The sequence below is a fragment of the Caloenas nicobarica genome, chromosome 12 (assembly GCF_036013445.1).
Source record: "Caloenas nicobarica isolate bCalNic1 chromosome 12, bCalNic1.hap1, whole genome shotgun sequence".
Classification (NCBI taxonomy): domain Eukaryota; kingdom Metazoa; phylum Chordata; class Aves; order Columbiformes; family Columbidae; genus Caloenas; species Caloenas nicobarica.
Genome location: NC_088256.1, coordinates 3,247,038 through 3,267,991, shown reverse-complemented (window position 1 = coordinate 3,267,991; position 20,954 = coordinate 3,247,038). Strand labels below are relative to the sequence as shown.

The 20,954-nt window shown below is 43.4% G+C and overlaps 1 protein-coding gene across 2 annotated transcripts in view; it reads right to left on the bottom strand.

Moving 5' to 3' along the window:
• Window positions 1–20,954, bottom strand: part of LOC135993286 (vascular endothelial growth factor receptor kdr-like) — a 132,566-nt gene that overhangs the window by 20,882 nt on the left and 90,730 nt on the right. The window contains exons 13-24 of one of the 2 annotated variants that reach the window (XM_065643016.1): window positions 19,036–19,329; window positions 16,995–17,141; window positions 15,185–15,310; window positions 14,967–15,073; window positions 13,592–13,727; window positions 12,183–12,287; window positions 9,692–9,808; window positions 6,272–6,360; window positions 5,265–5,430; window positions 4,621–4,718; window positions 3,512–3,634; window positions 3,294–3,405 (exon numbers count right to left, since the gene is read on the bottom strand). In XM_065643016.1, the coding sequence (XP_065499088.1) occupies window positions 3,294–3,405; window positions 3,512–3,634; window positions 4,621–4,718; window positions 5,265–5,430; window positions 6,272–6,360; window positions 9,692–9,808; window positions 12,183–12,287; window positions 13,592–13,727; window positions 14,967–15,073; window positions 15,185–15,310; window positions 16,995–17,141; window positions 19,036–19,329 (1,620 nt within the window). The remainder of the gene's footprint in view (window positions 1–3,293; window positions 3,406–3,511; window positions 3,635–4,620; window positions 4,719–5,264; window positions 5,431–6,271; window positions 6,361–9,691; window positions 9,809–12,182; window positions 12,288–13,591; window positions 13,728–14,966; window positions 15,074–15,184; window positions 15,311–16,994; window positions 17,142–19,035; window positions 19,330–20,954) is intronic. The other variant, XM_065643018.1, reaches the window with a different exon arrangement.

Genomic DNA, 20,954 nt, shown 5'->3' with positions numbered 1-20,954 from the left:
CATGATTTACCCTCTATAATGTTCCTGCCTATTTCCTGCCTTTCCCCATTTGGAAACACCATCATGTGCTGTACACTTGGGGGCATGACAAGCACAGCAGAAATCTTTTGGCTAGACGCAGTGAAGAGGGTGCCAAAGTGTGGCTGTTCCTAGAATTATTCTACTCTGTGAATCAGACCACTCCATCTGCAAAACTATGCACTGGGGAACAAAGATTCTGGCAACTTCCTGAGGGCATCTCACCACAGCAAATAGGCTCTGGTGGCATTCAGGGCTCAGGGACACTTAGCCACAGCACATCTGAAGTCCCTTGATGTGCAAGTATCAGATCACAGTATTAAGATTGTTTCCTGGAGTTATGGAGATTGGAAGTAATCAAGAGCTTCGTTTCTGCTTTATATATTGATTTTTCCTTCCTAGTTACGTCTTTAGCATGTCATTATGATCATAATAACCTAGTAATTAAATGTCCAGCTCACATGGCATCACCCATTACCCAAAGATCTCCAACAGGCTTCTATCAACTCACAAGATCTCTCTGAATGAAGAGATGGATAGAAACTGTAGTGTCACCTTCCCACAGTTAAACCATGACAGAAGGGTAAGGATGGGAGCAGGGCCTGAGCAGACTGACTTGTCCAAGCTCCTGAGCTGCTGTCTCTGTACATCTCCCGAACTCTCACTAGCTTGTCTGTTCATCTGCACAGGCTCATCTTTACAAACCTACATGTGGTGTTTTCTTTAGGGAAAATCTCTTCCAAAATGCTCAAGGATGTAGCATGCATTTGATATGGCAGCACTCTTTTGATCTTGGTTTTATTTTAGTAGGATAAAAATACGCTGATGTTATACTACCAGCCACTGCTTGTTTACATAATTACCTTTGATTGCTTTTTGAACAGTGCACATTTAAACTCCAGGAGACACCGACATTCTGTAATGTACCATGCAAGTGATTTCAAGATGTATTAAATATTGGTGGCCTTGCCTGACATGAGGTATGCTGACCCCATTTAAGTAATGCAAAGCTCAATGCAAACTCAGCCCCAAATGAAAATTAAGTCGCTCAAGCCGTCATTTCTCTGTGTATCACCAAAACTTATCCAGTCTACCAGCCTCTCTGGAGGAAGCCTCTCGTGCTTCATTCAGCTGACCCTGAAAAAGGGCCCACGTCCAAACCAAACTGTGCATTTTGCTAATCGGTATCTTTTCCTCTTTTAGAGGCTGCTAAGTCTGTGGCACCCAGTAAAAAGCAGCAGTACTAAATGGGCGCCAAAGCATACCCTGTAGCAATGCCAAATAACTTGAATCCCCTGGCTCTCAATGATCTGTAAAACTTTTATGTAAGAGAGTTCAATCAGTGCCACAAATCCTTAATTAAATATTTATCGTGTGAGCTGCAGATGTGAGTGGTGCCAAGCCACAGACATGCCTGGGTGATCTGTATGAAAAAGCCTCTCAGAGAAAATGACTGCTTTTGCCTCTGTGCCACGGATTGAAGAAAGTAGTTTGTGATCTACGTCATACCGAGGGCAGAGGCTGTTCTACGGATGGCAGCCCTCAGAGTAATTTAGTAGATTCCTCTGAATTCAGAAGAGCACAGTCTATTGTTCCAGGTACGCACCTTCATTAAGAAAATAGGCTATCTAAAACTAAAAGTAACCAGATAAATTATTTTTAAAAATAGTTAAGAGTTGAATTTCAGTGACTGTATTTTAATTTTTATTAGTCTTCAGTATTAAAGGCCACATGACTTGAAGTTCACATCTGTTAAACTCTGTCGGGACCTTTGGAATGGCATAAACAGTTTGCCTTCTGCAGTGGTCCTTGCCACTCATCAGCACTGAGTTCATCTGGCTCCCTGGAGATGCCCGATGGAGGGACTGTCCCCTCTGAGTGCGTCTCTGTGTGCTGATGCTAATACATCTCGAATAATCTATGAGAACTGGGGCATTGCCAGTGCTTCTGGAGCTTTGTCTTTCTGGGGTGTTTCAAAACACTTGAGCAGGTGATGCTGTTACAGAGCCATGGAGGCGTTACACTGAAGTAACAAAACTCTAAATAAATACGACTGAACTCTGGAGAAAGCAATAACTGCCACTTGTTTTAACCACTTGAGTATGAAGTTTCTGTTTTGCATGCCGATACAAACTAGAGAAAAGTACAAATCAAAGACTTGGACTGAAATCACGTTGTGATCTTTGCAGCCAGCCCTAAGTAAAGATTAGGATAGAAACAGCTCCAGACTTCGCGTCCAGATCTGGACCTGGTATCTTGAGCTTGATCATAAATTTCAACTGATCCACAAACCAAAGGTAGTCGGAGATTACAGTTTGCTTTAAAATTCAGCAGCTTAGGTTGACAATGCCTCTCGTTTTCTTTTGTCTGCAAATGTTGATTAAAAAGCCAGAGCTGACATTCCTTAATTCCCTCAGGAAAACAAAACTCGCCACTCTGCAAGGAGAATTTGAGAGTGGCAAAGTCCTGCTGTCTGTAAGGCTGCTTGTCTCAATTTCAGAGCTTTATCTGCTGGACAGTAACCAGATCTCAGTGAGGCTGAGATTTCTATAATAACAGCACTATAAGATTAAATCTATAGTACATAAAGAACACCATTACTGTTCTTTCAAAAATGTTGTGGCTTGCAAATGATATGGCCAGCAGAGTATGCATTTGCCTGTTCGCTGCCAAAATGACTTGCGCAGAGTCTAGCGCTGGTTCTTCTATCAACCTGATGGCATCTGCTGCCAATACATTTTTTCTTACTTAGAAAATCTTACTTAGATTTAGTGGGGAAGATAATCAAGCTGGGATAAAATGTCATGTGGACAAACTCCCTGGGCTGCCACCAGCAACATCAGAGCACTGTGTCAACCGCAGCGAAATCCTCTGCAACCTTTGAGCTGTGTGGTTTCCCGAAGCAGACTCCTTAGGGGAAAATATGGTTTGACAGGGAAAATTCTTCATTGCTCTCAAAGAAATATTTCACTGACGAGCAGCAGAGGCTTCAATTATCTCTGTGCTCTGTTGGCATTAATTGCCAATTAGTTGGGTCCAGGGTTTTGGATTTTGTTTTGGTGTCCCCCCGCCCCTCTCCCTGGTATTCACTGGTTTAATGGACTTTGCTGGGTGGAGTTCTCATTGATTTCAGTCCAGTGACTTTATTTTTCACCTGATCTGCACTGCGTAATTGTATTAACTGAAACAGACCATGGCACCACGTTATCATCTTTTGTTTAAAGCTTTTCATAGAAATAGAGCCATAAATTAGGGGGGAAAAAAACCGTTCTTACCTAGAGAAAATATTTCCCATAGCAGCACTCCGAAAGACCATACATCACTCTGTGTTGTGTAAATTTTATCGAAAATAGCTTCTGGAGCCATCCATTTGAGTGGAAGTCTTGCCTAAGAATGCAAAAGACACAACGTTGTCAGAAATGTTACTACTAATCTGCCCAAGCCCTGGGGAAAGAAAAACTTGACATTAGCATTTCAGGTTTCTTCCACTTACATCTCCTTTCCGTACATAATCAGGGTCTTTATAAATATCCCTGGCTAGTCCAAAGTCACAGATCTTAACCACGTTGTTCTCTGAAAGAAGGATGTTCCTTGCTGCCAAATCCCGATGAATGCACTGCGAAGGAATGAGGACAAACAAGATCAGAGGGGCTGCCTGGACAACGAGCCACTGCTGAAGTTGATAGCACGAGACCTTCAGAAATGGGAAGATAAATGAACTTTTGTTGTGAGCAGGTTAGAGAGGGAAAATGTGTGTGTGAATCTGCTGCAAATATACTGTCATATGCAAAGGAGAAAATAACTCGGGGGACAAGCCACGTATTAGAGGTAGTTTTCTGATTTTTCTATGTGAAATAACTTTCACGGTTATGGTGAGAGGGAGGGAGTGCCATTTACCACCTAATTGTTTTGCGGCAAATTTGGGAGAGGTCAAAAAGCAGCTGCAGCTACATTTGCAAATGCAGTCCCATGAGTGTGTGTGAGACTGGGGTAATTAATTGCACATAGGCAATTACTGTGCTCATTATTTCCGTGTGCACCAGCCTGGTAGCTATGTGGTAAGTGCAAACTCTCCGTTTTGTGTGTACTTCGGCATGTGTGTTGCATACTATTTATTTAAAAAACAGGTGTTCCACAGGCTACAAACATAATTTTTTCTTTTTGTATTGAAAAGAGGTGCTAACTTTCCTGATAGTCTCCAGCATTATTGACAAACTAAATGAATAGCTAGATACTCCTTCTTCATTTTCCAGTAGTACTTTTGTTGACCATACTAGAGGGATCTTTATCTATGAGGAGGCTTTTCTGCATTTAATTATGACACAGTTACATGAATCGTCTTACAGTCTGTACTTGCGCCTTCTATCTAAACTGTCACGTTACAGCTGCCAGTACTTGTAGCCAAGAATGTGATGGATATCCCTTCACAGTTTCTTCAGTGCTACTTATTGCTTAACCACCAGAGCTAGCGCGATCTCCAACACGTTAATAGAAGAGCAAAAACCAGATTAACTCAGGCTCAAAAATATATTTGTATTTCTTCATATCAGATACTCCTGATTTTGTGAAAGATGTTCAACCCCGATGTTTTAATGAGCTCACTTTTCGGGAGGCGAGAAACTCCATGCCTTTTGCCACTTGGAAGCTATAGCAAATGAGATCCTCCAGCGTCAGCGGCCGCTTGTACAGATCCTCAGCATCTAGGAGAGATCACAGACACACAAACCACTACAGCAACAGCTACAAACTGGTTTGGCACTGGTGCCACTCGCATGCTGATAAGCCAGCCCTGCATCTGAGTACAGTTACATGAGTTCTCTATTAGGATTACAACTCTGCTTTAGGAACTGCTGACCTAGAGGCAGAACAGATGATTTTAAAAGTTCTATCCAACATCAATCATGTCATTTAGCTACGGAGCAAACAACATCTGGGGATGAAAGTGAGGGAAACTATAGTGAGCGAGTGATGAGACTGGGGGCAGACTGGCCCCACAAATCTTCTGCTAAAATATTGCTATTATTCATCTTACACAACAGGAGCAACTTTTACATGCATATGTTATTGAAAATCTCTTTTTGTGAGAAAAAGTTGGAGTGGGGCAAAGGCAAGAGAAAGAATTGGTGGTTTCGGGAACAAGTCAAGCTGTGTAAGGGCTTGTAAAGTGTGTGACGGTGTGTGTGGCACTAGCCAAGTAACAGAAATCTTTACAATAAAAGATTTGGGACTAGGTAGGTTTCTTTTACCTTCTTCATCATCTTCTGAATCGCTGTAACTCTTATCTTCAATAAATCCTGAGCTGGCGGAGCTTCCTGTGCTGGCTACGCTCTCCAGGCGCCTCTTGATCAGTTCCGTCAAATCACTGTTGGACTCATCCAGACTTTTCTCTGCTTGGTCAGAGCTCTCCTGGGACTAGAAATGGTAGAAAACTGGTTTTTAGCTTTGGATGATGCAATGCCTGGGCATTCAAAAGATGTAACAGAATGGCATATGGAGAAAGTGTCGTCTGGAGATGAGCTCAAAACATGCTTGAACATGATGTTCCCTGAATGGCAGAGCTAAGGAAGCCTGGTTTCCCATTTGTTAATACAGGACCTCCCATTTCACTGATAGCAACATTCCACCATAAATCGAGCTAAAAGCTGGCTGGGGGAGGCTGATAGATGAGCAGAGAGAGATTGTAATTCTGTACTTCTTGCTTTCTTAGGAAATCGTGCTAAAAATGTGCATGATGTGCACTGAAACCCGTCTGTCTCACCCTATCCCGTGATGTGAGACATAACGAGTCCCTGCAATTCATGAAAACAGTGGTGAGAAAAGAAATGTTGAGTGACTGTACCAGGAAAATCTTCTCTTACACAAAGTACCTTGTGTACTTTTATGCCTGTACACAATAGCTATAATAATAATAATAATAATAATAGACCAATCCAGGAAAATAATCTTGGGGAGGGCCCAGTTTCTGCAGGGCTTTGATCAGAGAGCCCTTGGATGCTGCATTTTCTCAAGGAGGAGGTAGTCCCTTCCTCTCCCCAATGCTGATTTTTAGCCTCCTGTGTCTTCTCCCACATCCTAGTCCAGTTTGTTCCAGCACAAATATTTGTGTGGATGCAGACAACTGTGTGGAAGCCAAACCCATTTGGTGAGAGAATAAAGTGCCTATATAAGTACCAATGCAGAAAAAAATCCAACTTGTGGTCAGTGGTTGCTAATTCCCTGCCTTGTGACTATGAGAAGCCCATCGTCTTTTTACCTTGTATGCAATGAAATCTCCTCGTTTTCCTCTTAGATAGTTGGACAGATTTCCATATTTGCAATATTCTACTATGACCATTAAAGGACCTAAAAAGACAGTGAAAGTCAAATGAGTTTTGAAGCACTGCAAAGCACTTAATAATAACTTATCTTCACAAATCCTTTTCAAAATAAGTAAATACTGTCATTACTATTATGAAGATGAGGAAATTGGGAAACAGAGAAGTGACGCTCCAGAAGCATGCAGTCGGTAGTGGATATGGAGAGAAGGGAATACAGGACTGATTCTTAGTTTTCCTCCTTGGATGGCAATAGTTGGTATTTATTTCTTACTTATAAACAAAGGAAAATTCAGAATGATAGAGAAGAATATACAATTCCACATGCTATTAAGGTTGTTTCAGTCTATACATAGATCCATAGCGTGGAGCAGTCTTTATTCTTCTCTGCCGCCTTCACAATTGTTTGTTTTGGGTGGAGCTGATGCCACTAGAGGCAATAACAGTATGCAGGGTCACAGACAGATCTAAATCAAAAGCTGCAAAAATATGTAAGCAAAACTTTTCGAAAGCCTGGAAAGTCCTACCAATTTCTTCCTTTCTTATTTCTGGGCAAACTACTGTACAGTTCAGTGCAATTGCTGCTTTTAGATGCAATTATGCATATTTTTAAGAGCTGCTTGAAAATGCTTTTATGTTTCAGTGTGAGCTATTAGAAAAGAGAAAAGCTTCATTTTGTACCTTTAGCATAATCACTGCTTTTTGTAATCATCAAATATAAGATAAGGTGAAATCATGGGACTAGAATGCTTATGAACATGTATTATTATCAGTCTTTTCATGTCCAGAAACCTGTTTCAGTCTAGAAGATCCGGCGCTCAGACTCAGGAGTTTGAACTTCAAAGGAGAAGCTCTGAGAGCTGCACTTGGCCATTGGGGAAGGAGGCAGCTCAAAGCTGCACTTTTCTCTGGATTATATCCGAAATGTGCACATGAACATGGACAATATTGACTGAAGAGGCTGTGAGCGGGGTGGAAGGGAGAGCAGAGGGGTCGAGGAGTGAACAGTGAACCTCGGAGATGCTGGTTGCTGTGTCCTGCCTGAGACCAGGTGACAAGTACCATTTGGAAGCGGATTGTCGCATTAAAAGGGAGATGGTGAATTCTAGCACTAATAACCAGTAGCTTGCTGATAATAACGTGTATTTCTGCTGGGGTCTGGCGCTGCACAAGAGATCTCTGGGGGACATTGTTCTGAAGAACCCAAAGTCAAATGTCCCTCATAGATGCCCTAAGGAAATGTAGATTCTAATAGAGCTTTAAAGCTTCAGTTAGTGATTTATTAATGTTTTTGAAATGCTTCCTAGACATGTCCTCTGCCTCTTTTATTTCCTCATTGTAAAGCATATACTATGCATTAGTTCTACCTGCTTAACATCAGACACTCAGCCAAGGTGTTAAAATCTGTTACTTGATATATTGTTAGAATAATATATGTGCACACTTAATATCAGTCTTCATCAGGAATACCATTGTTTGGTTACATAAAACCTGACAAGGAAGGAAAGAGCACTGTATTCTGCAGTGACGTTTTGACAGTAACTCTCAGAGAATCATAGGATGTCCTGAGCTGGAAGGGACCTGCCAGGTTCATCAGGGAAGGGTGAGAGTTACCTCTTCACCCAGGAGGGCAGTCAGGATGGAGCAGGCTGGAGAACGGGAACCTGAAGGACCCTCAGGAGAAAAAGTTCCTCAGACACTAAGACAATCACAGTATTTCATCAGTTATCAAGTTGTGTCTTACTATACAACTAGAGCTCTGTGGCTGAATTACTGCTTTGGTTAAAAACTACTGACCTCTTCATAATGCTGCTGTGTTTTAGGCACCTAATTTTATTTTTTAATTTTTGACAACCAATGACAAGGGGCAGTGGGTTCAAACTGGAACACAGGAGGTTCTACTTAAATATGAGAAGAAACTTCTTCCTGGTGAGGGTGCCAGAGCCTGGACCAGGCTGCCCAGGGAGGCTGTGGAGTCTCCTTCTCTGCAAACATTCCAACCCGCCTGGACACCTTCCTGTGTAACCTCATCTGGGTGTTCCTGCTCTGGCGGGGGGATTGCACTGGATGAGCTTTCGAGGTCCCTTCCAACCCCTGACATTCTGTGATTCTGTGTGATTTGTATCAAGGCACCTCATTGACTTGACAGGAGAGGAGAATCACCAGCATTCACAATGTTCCTTCCTCTCTACTCACAGTCCCAAGGAAATAGTCCTCGCATATGCATCTCAGTCTTAAAACCCTCCAGCTAAATCTGGCCATCCTCCCGTACAAGCTTTTGGGGTCTGCAGTGCTACAGCAACTCCCGCGAGCTCCCCGTTCGTGGCTCCCAGATGACAGCAGCACCTGTGGCTGCTGGTTGCTCCTTGACCAACTGGGACTGTCTTGCTGGAGGGAAGATTTCTGTCCTGGCATCCCACCAAATCTACCTCACCGCACTTTTCTTTTTCCCCCAGTGACTGGACAACCACATGTCCTTTGGGAAGGCGACAGCTTCAGAGTCAGAGGTGACAGCAGGTGTGTGCACCATCTCTCTCGCTCTTTCCCCTTCATTTATTTTACTCTGTTTTTTCTGCCCTCAGCTCTCCTAAATCTGTCCATTGGGGATTGTTTTGAAGGTTCATTGTAAGCAGTAAAGAGGCACCTTTGAGAGTTGTTACTCTAAAGTTAAAGCACAGTATAGTAAGAGACAAGGATGCTTCGTATGGCAGCATGGGAAGGGATGTTTCAGTAACAAAGATCTAAGATTTATGGGTTCCTTTGTTTAAATGTGCACTTTTCAACAAATTCTTTGTATGATGTACAGCCAGTTGTGTCAGCTCAGCCCCTTGGAAGTCCATGCTGTTGCTCCGTTCAGCTTTGGACGGCCTCGGGCTTCCTCTGTACCCCACAAAAAAATGCTTGCATTGGCCTGACAAGAATGAAGTGCTTGGGAAAGGAGGAGGCCTCAAGTAGCGAAGTGCTCAGCCTGGTACATCCTCCTGATAAGGCAGGGAAGAAGGAGAAGAACCTTTGAAATGATCAGTAGTGCCTGTATGGAGGAATTGGGCACATCATTGCAATTAAAGATCCTGTCTCTCTTCAGTCCATGTTCCCTTTTGTAAACAAGCTTACAAAGGACAGAGAAAAAGCAAATAGAGAAGTGACACCACTGGCTGGGAGAAGGTGTTCGGAAACCATTGTTGAGTGGTGGCCATATTCTGCAGTAGCAGAAGCTCTCCTGTGAGCAGAGCTAGAAATGTTTGTATTTGCATTAACTGCACATGCATGAGACTTGAACTCCACTGCAAATACACCCAAACACCATTGTATCTGAAAACTCTTTCTTCTTTGCTCCTTATTTACTGAGAACTTCTCACCTCCCGCTTTGGTGCAGGCTCCCAGCAGGTTGACTACATTCAGATGATGTCCTATGTGGATGAGGATCTTCAGTTCAGACATTAAAGCCTTACATTCATTAGTAGTTGCACATTCTGCTTAAGATAAACAGGAAAAAAATCATCTTTACACAACAGGATATTTTTAACAGGACACAGCAAGATCCTGTTTACACTTGCAAACAATACCACCCAGGTTACTTGCAGTATCTTTGCTTTTCAGACTCTTAAACAGATAATAAGTCATCCGTTTCATTGTCTGTTGACCTTTATGAAGAGGAATAACACTATCTTTTGGGTGACTCTTCCTTTCTCTAGCATGGGTTATGGGGGGTTACTGCCCTGTAGGAGAACCCTCCCCCCAGATCAGGTACCAGAGAGCTTTGCAAAGGCTGAATTTTGCACACTTAGCAGAGGAACAAACAACCGTCCCAAGCTACAACAGCACACAGAAGATCATGTTCCTCCATCTATAATGGTGCTGTTCAGTTTAGTCGTACTTCTTTACAATACCTCAGAATATATTTTTCACAAGACTGAGCGATTCTCCACTGCAGGTGATGGAGGAATCCAACACATCTGTAAGTTGGATACTGGAGAATGCACAGCATCACTAAACCGCAGCCCTGTGAGATCTCATTGACCCAAGAAATACATTTTCTGGCAAAGCAGAAGGGTCATATTTGTGTGTGAGCCATGAACCTGACCCCTGGCTGGCCAGTTACTCTGTAGTTTCATTCTCTTGTGCTGCCAAAGCTCAGGGAGGCACTCTTCAGACCAGAAGGTTGTTCAGATGTTGGCTTGTTTCCTCTGCCTTCTTTCCAAAACTTCCATGATGTATTTTAACAAAAGGGGCTGTGTCCTGTTTCCCCTATTTTTGCCTTTGCATCAGATTTAAATATGAAGAAACGGTTACGTAACAGATCACTTGGTGTGACAAATGTAACCTCTTTATCTCTTTGTAGAGCTCTCCATAAACAAATCTTTCAGCAAATTGTGTCATAAAGGAGGAGCTATTCCAAGCCCAAGGTTTCTTCAGTCACCAGTGTCTGTAGATGGGTGTGTGCATGGGTGGTATTACTCCTGATTTAGCCTGGCATGAGCTGGAACACATGCCTGGCAAAATCTAAACAGAACAGCTTCAGAAAGTGTTTCAGTTAATCTTGTACATTAATTTTAGCCTTCATCGCAGAGCTGATACCAGCCTCCTCCGTGGAAATGACAGATAATGCTGGAATTACAGAAAGGCAGATATCTCCAGAGCCTTTTTAAATTTTTTTTTTCTTCTTTCTCGTGAATGGATTGACTCACACTAGAGAATCTGCTTTATTCAGGATGGATTATGGGCATGTTAGTTGGGGAGAGACATGTTAGAGCAGGAGGCTGCTGCCTCCACCCGGGGAGGAAGCTGTAAAATGATGGAGGAACTGCCAAATAATTTGCTGAATGTGTGCAGGTGGGGTAGAGTTGACATGAGGATCAGCTGAGAAGCACAGCGTGGAGGTGAACAAAAACCCAGAGCTATCCAGGGCAGTAAGTTTTGGATGGAGAAGGGAGCATGTCTGAATCGGGGGCTTCTAGGGTATTTCAGGGATCTGGAGATGGGCACGGAATAGAAGAAACAGCAGGAGGAAGATGATCTGAAGATCCAGTGACTAATGCAGAGAAAGGAGACCAAATTTGGAGGAGGTCCAGACAGGTGATAAGCTGATGTTTTTGAAATTGCAGTGAGGTGGGATGCAGCAGAGCGTCAGGAGAGGCAGCAAGCAACAGCAGCCAAATCCTGTGATAGAGGTTCGTGAACGGTGGCATTGCAGGGGTTAATACCGGCATGTAGCAGCAATGCGGAGCAATGTGGGCTAGGAAAAGCCATCCAGTAAGCATCGATCCTACCTTTGAAAACATCCTGAGTGAACAGCTAAAAACCTTCAACCCAAGGAGTCAATGTACTGGCTGTTGCATTTATTCATAAGCTGTCTGCAGAGGCTTTGTATGTAAATAGGAAAGAACAGTCTCCAAGTTTCCCCCTTCCCCACCACTGAATGGTAAAAGCTTTCCTTAATTTCAGTAATTGCAAGCAAGTTGTCTCTAATTCACTCCCTTGGCATTGCTTTTTTTTCAACCCCTTGAACTGTTCTACATCTGGAAGGGCTGAGATCGAAGGCTTGGATCCAATTTCAGACTATCTAATGTAATTACATTCTGTAATCTGTTTCCCTCCTAACCCCACAGACCTGGAAGCTGCTGTTTTCCTCCTCTAGGAATACAAGACTTAATCAGCAGCACCGCATGGAGCCGCTTGTTGTTTCCTACATATTAACATCCACTGTATAACAACTAATTGCTCCCATATGACAAACCCACTCCCTTCTGAACACAATGAACTTGGGGCTGCTTCGGAGCTGGGAACTGGAAACCTCATCGCCCGCAGGTTCCATGAGGAGTCTTGTGAGAATCTCAGAGGAATATGTACCTTTAAGCATTTTTACGGCAACTGTTTTGCAGGTTGAAGATTTATCAATGCCAAAAGCAGACGCCTCCACCACCTTCCCAAAAGCACCATGACCCAGTGTTTTACCTAGAGAAGCAAGAGTCAAGAATGAGCCAAAGGGGACTTAGGATAGTCTGCATCAGATAAGAGGTAAACGTGCATTCTCAGCTGTGCAAGAAATACAGACTCCAGTGCCCAGGCACAACGTAGACTGACAGTCAATAGAAGCCTGTATCACATATATGGAGCATATGGATGTAAATGGTATGATTTATATCCATATGACTTTAATGCAATACAGTATGTGATGGAGTAGGATAAATAAATCTGGATTCAGCCAAAGGTAAGGCTGAAAACATACACGGCTGAAATGTAAAAACATCACATATAGTTGTCATCAAGCCCAGGAAAGTCAGATTTTGGGTTAAACATAGAACTGTGGAACCCTGATCTCTCATGAATCATAGCCATAGAGATAGCCAGCTAAGGCACTCAGACACCCAGAACCCTTTAGCCCTTCAGTTATTGACATTTATTTGATGTAAAGGCTATACTAAATGGAATTTAAGATGATCATCTCTGTTTCTCCTTTCATTTGAATTTTCATGCTCCTAGTGTGCTCTGGGGGCTCTGACCCACAATGCAGCAGAGTACAATGAGCATCACGGTCTGGCTTTTTGGTTCTGCTAGTTTGACCCTATGTCCCACCAGCATCTCATTTTTTGTTATTTTTCTCTGTCTTCCACCTTCTTCCATGTTTTCCAGCTAAAGCACCAAGAGCACACACAAATACAGATATACTCCTTGCGCTTATCATTGCACACAGATGTTACTGTTTCTCTGTTCTAACACAACCTGCTTTTTACATTTTCTTGCTCCATCATCCGGTGAGCTGAGCTTTTGAATGAAATTTGGTTCATTTTTTCATGATAGCTCTTTGGAACTCAACGCCAAGTTGAAATGATGGATAAGGAATTGATTATTTGATGACTTCATAGATTTATTCAAAAGAAAACTCTTTGAAAGACTGTCACCTTTCAGATTCACTTCTCTTTCCCTTTTCCTCTATGGTGTGAAGCCATACTTTTGGCAGGGATGATGCCTGGAAGTGCCTTTTTTCCCTGTCAAGAGTTTGGCTTCACTTCTTCAAGAAAGAAAAAGAGGTGATAGGTATTTTGAGACAACGTCTTTGCTTTTCTTACCAAAGCCCTTGTTTCACCCCCCATTAAGGATGATCCTCAATGCTGTGGCTCAGTGCCAGCTCTCCCCAAGGCTGGTGGCACACTGGCACTAAATGACAGGCTGCTTCTTGGGTTATACAACAGATCCACTGAAACTGAGGAGCGTTAAAAATCATCATTCTTTACAGTAACAGTACCCAAACCACTCACCCAGCCGCAGTCTGTCTCTCGGAAACTCCCATTTACTGCTGTCGTAGGGAAGACGGTCACACTGCTCGTCAAGAGGCATTTCCTCTGGATCCATTATAATCGACAGGTATCCTGTTTTAATATCTGTGGCATCGGGCTAAAAACAGGGTGCGGAGAAATTATTCACAGTATTTAAACAGCAATTCTATTGGGAGAGCTGTCGTCAACAGGACTTAGTGCTGGCTGGGGAGTTCCCTGAATTCCAGACTTGGTGCTGAAATTTATTCTGAACCATGAATGTATCACTTCAGCTTCCTGCCGCTCTTTTTTTTTAATACCTGGGGCATCAATGTTTATGTACACCTGCCACTCATGGGTGTTGGGAAGAGTCACTGATTAATGTCGGTAAACACTCTGAGGACACAAAATCTATCACTGTCTTTTACCTGTATCTATTCAAGGAAATCAGTGCTTTTCTATGGGAACTCCACAAGTTGCACTTCCTGATGCACTACGGAGCATTTTGGCATTTTCGTAGCATTCTGTTTTGCAGGCTTGGTTCTCCAAAGTTATCCGCTTCATGGGTATTGCTTATTATAATACAATTTAGAAGTGAAAGCTGGTGAAAACTGCTACCTCAGATGCTATTCAGTGAGAAGCTGTGATGTGGTGGGTCCTGACTTGCATGGGAGTAAAATGTCATAGGAAGTTCATTGTTGTCCACCACTCTGTTAAACTGAGGTCAAGGAGGAGGAAAACATGAATTTAATCACTGTGTTTGCAATGGGAGGAAAATTTTACTTGAGTATTAGGGATCAGCGGTAGTTTGGTGAGCTTCAGAGCAGAGAGCTGTGGTCGCCTTTTCGTTTACTGTTTGTTTAGAAAAACAGACCTAAATTCCTTGAAACTTTGCTGAAACTTCACTTTTTTGAGTCACAAAAGGGAAATGAAAGAATAACAAGACTTGGGGACAAAATAAGCTGTGTGGTTTGTGCTCATTTCTAAAGCAGACATCCTAGGATCTTTCTTAAAACAGGGCTCCCTTTAATACCTGTGTTTCAGAGAAATCTTAATTGGACAAGTGCTGAAATCAAGCCCTCATTTTAGAAGATTTAGGATTTTTTTTTTGTTTCCTTATCTTCCAAGCCAATTTGATCAATAGAGGGGTGGGAAACCTGATTTTTTTGTACCATGGAAGCAGGTAGAAATTTCACAAGGGCAAGTGATCTCTGGAGAAGTCAAAGGACTATCAGCACAAGTCTTGCACTGAAATTTTATAGGAACGTTTTGTACAGTTTTTCTACCATCTGTCCCAAACATTCAGCCCTAAACTCTGATACTTTGCGTAAACCGGGCCCAATCCCAGCCGCTTTGTGCAATATGGAAGCTCTCTTACTTTTCTCAGTTTCCGAATGAACAGGGTCAGAAGAAGCCAGAAGAGGGTAGCAGCTAGACCAGTGCAGACCAAGATGATAACTTCAATGTTGGATTTCTCCTCAGAACCTGTAGGTTAAATGTACAAGCAAATTTGAAAAGTAGGCAAAGCCCATGAGCGGACAGTAGTTCTCATCAGTTCGACACAATATACACGTTTCACCTTATCTTGGAGCTCACCTTGTATTTTAATGAAGGCTGATGTGCTGTCTTGGCCCATGTCGTTAGACGCCTTGCATTCATAGAGCCCTTCATCATCCTTTTTCACTCGCTCAATCACCAAGGTATTATTTTCCATGGAAATTCCTGTTGTAAGGTATTTGGGTTAATATTATCACAATAATCTATGTACCTACAAATGCTTTTAGGAGACAGAACATCCCCACAGGCCTGGTATTCACTTCTATTAGGAGACATTTTAATACCGTGCTCCTCATTGTGGTCTGGCAACAACCTTTCCCTGACACTTTTTTTCTCCTCAGTATCTATGTAAATCGCTTGGGGATCATTTAACCAACAGCAAATATGGCTGTTAATTTGTTATGAGCAGACAGAGACTGAGAAAACTTCTATGGAAGTTGGTGAAGTGATGGGAAGATAGATTTTCTAATAGCAATAAGATACACTGGGAGAAAAGGGAACTTGGAGAAATTATTGGAAAAAGCAGGTCTTGAAGGCTGTGGGAAGTGATGGGAGTTTTCACATGTCGAACATAGAAATCAGGTTATGCACATCCCTGGAAAAATCTCTGCATGAAACAATCCTGGATTCACAGGCAGCTGGGGGCTGCAGGTGGAGTGGCAAGAGGGAGGTTGCCTAAATATGACCTTTGTGATGCTTTTCTACATTTAATTTTCCTGATTAATTGTTCGCATTTAATTTTTTCTTATTTGTGGCACAAAACTGAGAGCTCATCTGTTTCACTAAGGATACGTTTGGGGCAGAAACAGGGAAACGGATCAGGCTTTGAATCCAAAAGGGAGGGACATTTTGAGTTTCTCAATGTTCTGCCTATGAATCCCGTTGTTAACAAGAGTACTGCACATAACTTGCCTTGCACTGTGCTGAAATATTTACCCTGAGGTGTTTTTTCCAAATATTTTATTTATGTTTCCATTGGTTGGATGAGTTACATGCTTGTCCCCCTAGAATTATTTATAAAATTTCAGTAGCTATAAAGAGTTTCTCTCAGAACAGTCTGATCTGAATTATGGATGAGCCTAGATTTCCTACCTAGTCTGAGATGCAAAATTAAAGTCACAGGACCAGCTACTGACGTGGGATTCTCCACGGTTCTTAGGAGATGCCGGGACAGAGAGCTGAGAAGGACTTCCAGGCTCAGGTAAAGGAGCCCGTGCTCGCTGCCCACGGCAGCACCGTACCCGTGCTGCTCCGTAGCAGCCGAGCTGAGCACACATTCTCAACGCTGTGTTGTGGGATACAAAGCAAGAATGTGTGTGTCGTACACCATGGCATGGCCCGGCCCTGCTGCTGGGTCACCGCCCGCTATTTGCTGCAATATATTCCAATCAGGCCCCAAGGATATCTGACGGTTCAGGCTTGTGTTTTCAGGCCTGCCTGACAAGCAGGTACACTCCGTCTCAGCTTTGTGCACAAACTGTTGTCTCGCACAAGCAGGCTGAACAGCATGCTGTACTCCTTGATTTACTAATGGGATGCTAATGAGTGCAGCCTATCTGGCTGCCTGCAGACACGCGTGCTGCCGCATGCGGAAGGCAAGCTGCGTAAGCAGCCGCTGGCTTGCAACCGCTTGGCAGCTTTGACCTCAAAGTCCAAGCTGGAGACTGCTGCAGCAATGTGATGTATTTGCATTTCTGTGCATGTTTTCTGAGGTTGTGTTACCATCCCGACTCAGCCATTCTTGCAGTCGCTGTGGGGTTGTAGGTCCCGTGTTTGTGGCAAACGTGCAAGTCCATTATCCCGCGTTCCGTACAACACCGCAGCACGCTCGGGCGGCAAGTGCGCTCACCTGATGCTGCTGAAACGGGGTAACCGTTCTTCCGCCACGTAATCTGAGGTTCTGGCGTCCCACCGACTTTGCACTCCAGAATGATCTTCCCACTGATGTTAACCTCCAGATCCGTGAGGTTTTGTATCACGTACGGTGCCGCCTTTGCTACGGTCACAAAGGAAAACAGAACATAGTGAGATTTCAGAAGGCACCTCCTTCAGCTCTGCCATCTTCTCTCCTTTGGCCACCTGCGTGGCCTCTCTAGGCTGCAGGTGGCAAAGATTTGGTTAATAAGTGGCAGCAAAAATCCCCCAAAAGATTATGGGAGGAGTGGGTGAGTTCATCTCGCTTATTTTCAAACTGACTAAGCTTAGATTTGACTTCAGCTCAAACCTCCTTGAGCTTTTCATCCCCTGAAGAAAACAGAGGACAGTGAGTGGGTAGAGCTAATGCAGAGTGAAGACAAAAAAAGAAAGGAGGCAAAGAGGAAACAGTTCTAAGGATTTTGTGTCCTCCATCGTGAGTGCAGTTATCTACTTATTACAAACTGTGTTAGCCTCCACTTTATGTTCATTTATAAAGGGAACAGGAAAGCAACAAATAAAATCACAAGCACAGCACGAAAAATACATAAAACCTGCTCTAAGGACAGTAGCTGATTGCTGTTAATACATTTAAAATACTTTGTTTGTATAGCAGAAGGAGGGCTGGTTTGGAGGGGCGTTTCCAGGCACGTTCTTCAGACCAATTACCACTGTGACATGTGCCAGACAAATAACAGACCCCAGGAATTCTCAGAAGAATATGATTAAGGTTCCAGTTCTCCCATGGATATATTCCCAGTTTAGCTGTGTTTTTCCCATCGCCATCATGTGTAGGTGTCTGTGTAGGTGGAAATTTGACTAAATGAATAAAAATATCTGCCGGGGAGAGAAAAGCGAATTGCCTGACTGCAGAGTGCAGAGAAAGCCCAGCGCTCCCGTGTCGGATGATGCTGACAGGTGGCTCCGGTACTGGCCGTGGGGACAAGCCAAACCGCCAGCACTCTGTAATGCCAGGGTGAGATCCTTTCCCTTCCTCCGCACTTCAGGAAGAGGCAGGTGCTCGTGCCATTTCTGAAAATAAATCACCTCCCACGCAGGTGTCGGAGCCGTGCCAGCCCAGCTGTGGCGTGGGGAGCATCTTCTCCGTGTGTGTTGCTGGCGTGGAGGGGGAAGGGGCTGGGAGCGGGTGTTGGGGACACATGCTTGTTCACTTAAACAAGGATGAAGCCAGCACTGGGTAGCCTGGTTTTTACCGAAGTGACAAGTGCTTACGGAAGCTTAGCTGTCCCTTCAGTGTCTCATTACCCATTAATGGAAGTGGAGAAGCCAATTTGAAAATCACTGTCTGATCCAGCTTCTGAAGGACTCTGTCTTCTGCACCCTGGCCTGCTGCTCTTTATTTCAGTTCTACTCCATTTCTGTGCTTTGGGTTTCTGTTCACCATTGGAAGATAGCTAATAAATTCACCCATTCCGCCAGCACTTTTTCTTCTGAGAAGGCTTAGACCTGATCACTCACTCTCTTCACTAGGAAGCAGAAGAAACTTCACTAATTTTCAGTGAGTTTCTACTGGAAGAAGTGTCCTGCCCTTTATATTCACATAGTCAAAGAAACCAGGCTTCAGGATCTGCAGCGTTACTATTTTTTGAAAAGATGGAAGGAAGGGAAAGGAAAGGAAAGGAAAGGGGTTGCACAAAATACTGTTATTGTAAAGAAGTGCATCCCACTTACCCAGAATAAATGGTACATGTCACTTGACTATACACTTGCCCAGTGACAATTGTGATTACATCTGCTGGGTCCAAATCTATTTAGGTATGTGTGTCATCCTGGCAGCTGTAAGTGGGTGGAGGCTTCTACCAAAGTCATATGGATCTGGGGTGACAGTCCCAAATGACAGAGCTGTGCTGTTAGGAACATGGTGGGTGGTGCCTTTTCTCCTCAGTCAACGCTATATCTGCACCCAGCATGGAGTTAGGAAGATAAAATGCAGCAGATGCTGCCCAGGGACCTACCTCTGACCAGGAGCCACGTGTGCTGCTCCAGCGTGTCGGTGCTGTTGTGCTGGTTCTGGGCTCTGCACTTGTAGAGGCCGCTTTGTTCCTTCGTGACGTTAGTAATGACCAATGTCAACGAAATGGAATAGTTGTCGGTTTTCTTGATCAGCGAGTCGCTGCGGGCCGGCTCCAAGGAGGGGTGATACCAGGCCAGCTGGCTGTAGATGTACCTGGAGGCCCGGCACGTCAGCCGGACATCGTTCCCCACTATGGTTCTGACTTGGGGCTCTGTTTGCAACCCAGACGGCACATCTAGGAGGAAGAGAAAACATGTTTGCAATTAAGTCACAACAGAGAAAATCTTGAGCTGCCCGTTTGCATTTTGATGGTCAAATTTCAAAGAGCAGCCGTAACGGAATGAGGCAATTTTAATGAGACCCACATTTGCATGTGCAAACAGTGCTTGTGAATTAGGTAAGTGAATGCGCCTCTCGTGTCCCAGTGCTGACCCGTGGTAATTTGGCCCTCAGCATTCTGATCATTACATTTTCAAGCAATAAATTGAAAATTTATATATAGAAGTAGTTAATGGACTAAGAGAGTTTAGTCAAGAGGCTGCTATCCAGCTAGACAAATGTGTTAGTGAGCTCTTCTCTTTCTATCTGCAGTCACTGCTTGAAAGCATAATTGCATAAGAGAAAGAAACCTATTCCCATTTCTCAGAAGTAACACTCTCTTTCTTCACCACCGAACAATCTTCCCAATTCTTTCATATTTCAGCTATGCCAATATTTATTTTCATCACATGTGCCTTGGTGGATATTTACTTGATCACTGAATGGATTAACTGATCTAATGATGTATAAGTCCTCGAGCCCTTTATATTTAGCAGAGAAATACTCTGAGGCATGAGTCCAATCTATCCACAAAAGAGTAAGCTGTTTCTTGCTATATTTTTAGTAACTTTTCACTCCAGAAAAAAAATCAGTTTTCCTGAAGTGGCGAACCAAATCCATTTGAAGACAAGAAAAAACATTTCTGCATAGACTGCCAGAGACTGGCCTACAGACACATTCCTATTGCTGCATTAGCTGCCAGAGACCTACAATTCAATTGTGTCTGAAAGGTATTCTTTTCTCTTTTTATTCTGTTAGTTTCAGTGATCTATCCACCCGGCAGACTTGAGTGAAAGCGCATTGATAACCACAGTGACCTGGAATTATTCTTCTGTCTGTTAAGTCAGGATTTTCAAGCAGCTGAGAGTTATGAGGAGGCCCTTATAAAATTTACCAGATGTGGTACAGGGATGGCACAGTTTAGGAGGACTTGCTCTGGATTGCCCTCCGAACATGAACACTGTTTGCAATAAATCTGATAGATTATTGCTTCAATACCGAGCTGTTAGCAAGACGCTTTCTCAAGCTGGGATGAAATGGATGGTACTTGGAGAAGGACAGGAGTTAAAGGGGAGCAAGTGTCCATTGCACTTGCAATCTGACAAATTCCACATGGGAGCTGGAAGTTGGCCAGGGCCTCATGCTGCAAACTCTTGCAAAAAGTTCTGCCGGAGCTATAGTTGAGCATAAATAGTGAGGCTGTTGAAATAACCAATCTGCCTTATAATAAACCGTGTATTACATAAAATACAGAGCCCTGAAGGAGCTTTCAGATATGATTAAAAGTCTCTCTTCTTCACAACTCATCTGGAAAAGAACCAATAAGCTTTGCTTCACGTTTTTTAAAGACCGGCATCAGAAATGTTTTACAAAAGATCCAAAAAGAGAAGAGACCCCTCAGGCCACAGCTGTGGAAATTGTTATTTTTCTTTTCTTTCCTTTTCATGAACTTTCCATTTACTTTATGCAGTGTTTTTGTTAGGCTCAGTTGCTTGCTTTCTTGCTTAGTGCTAGCTGTACGCTCAAACTGACGTGTGGAAT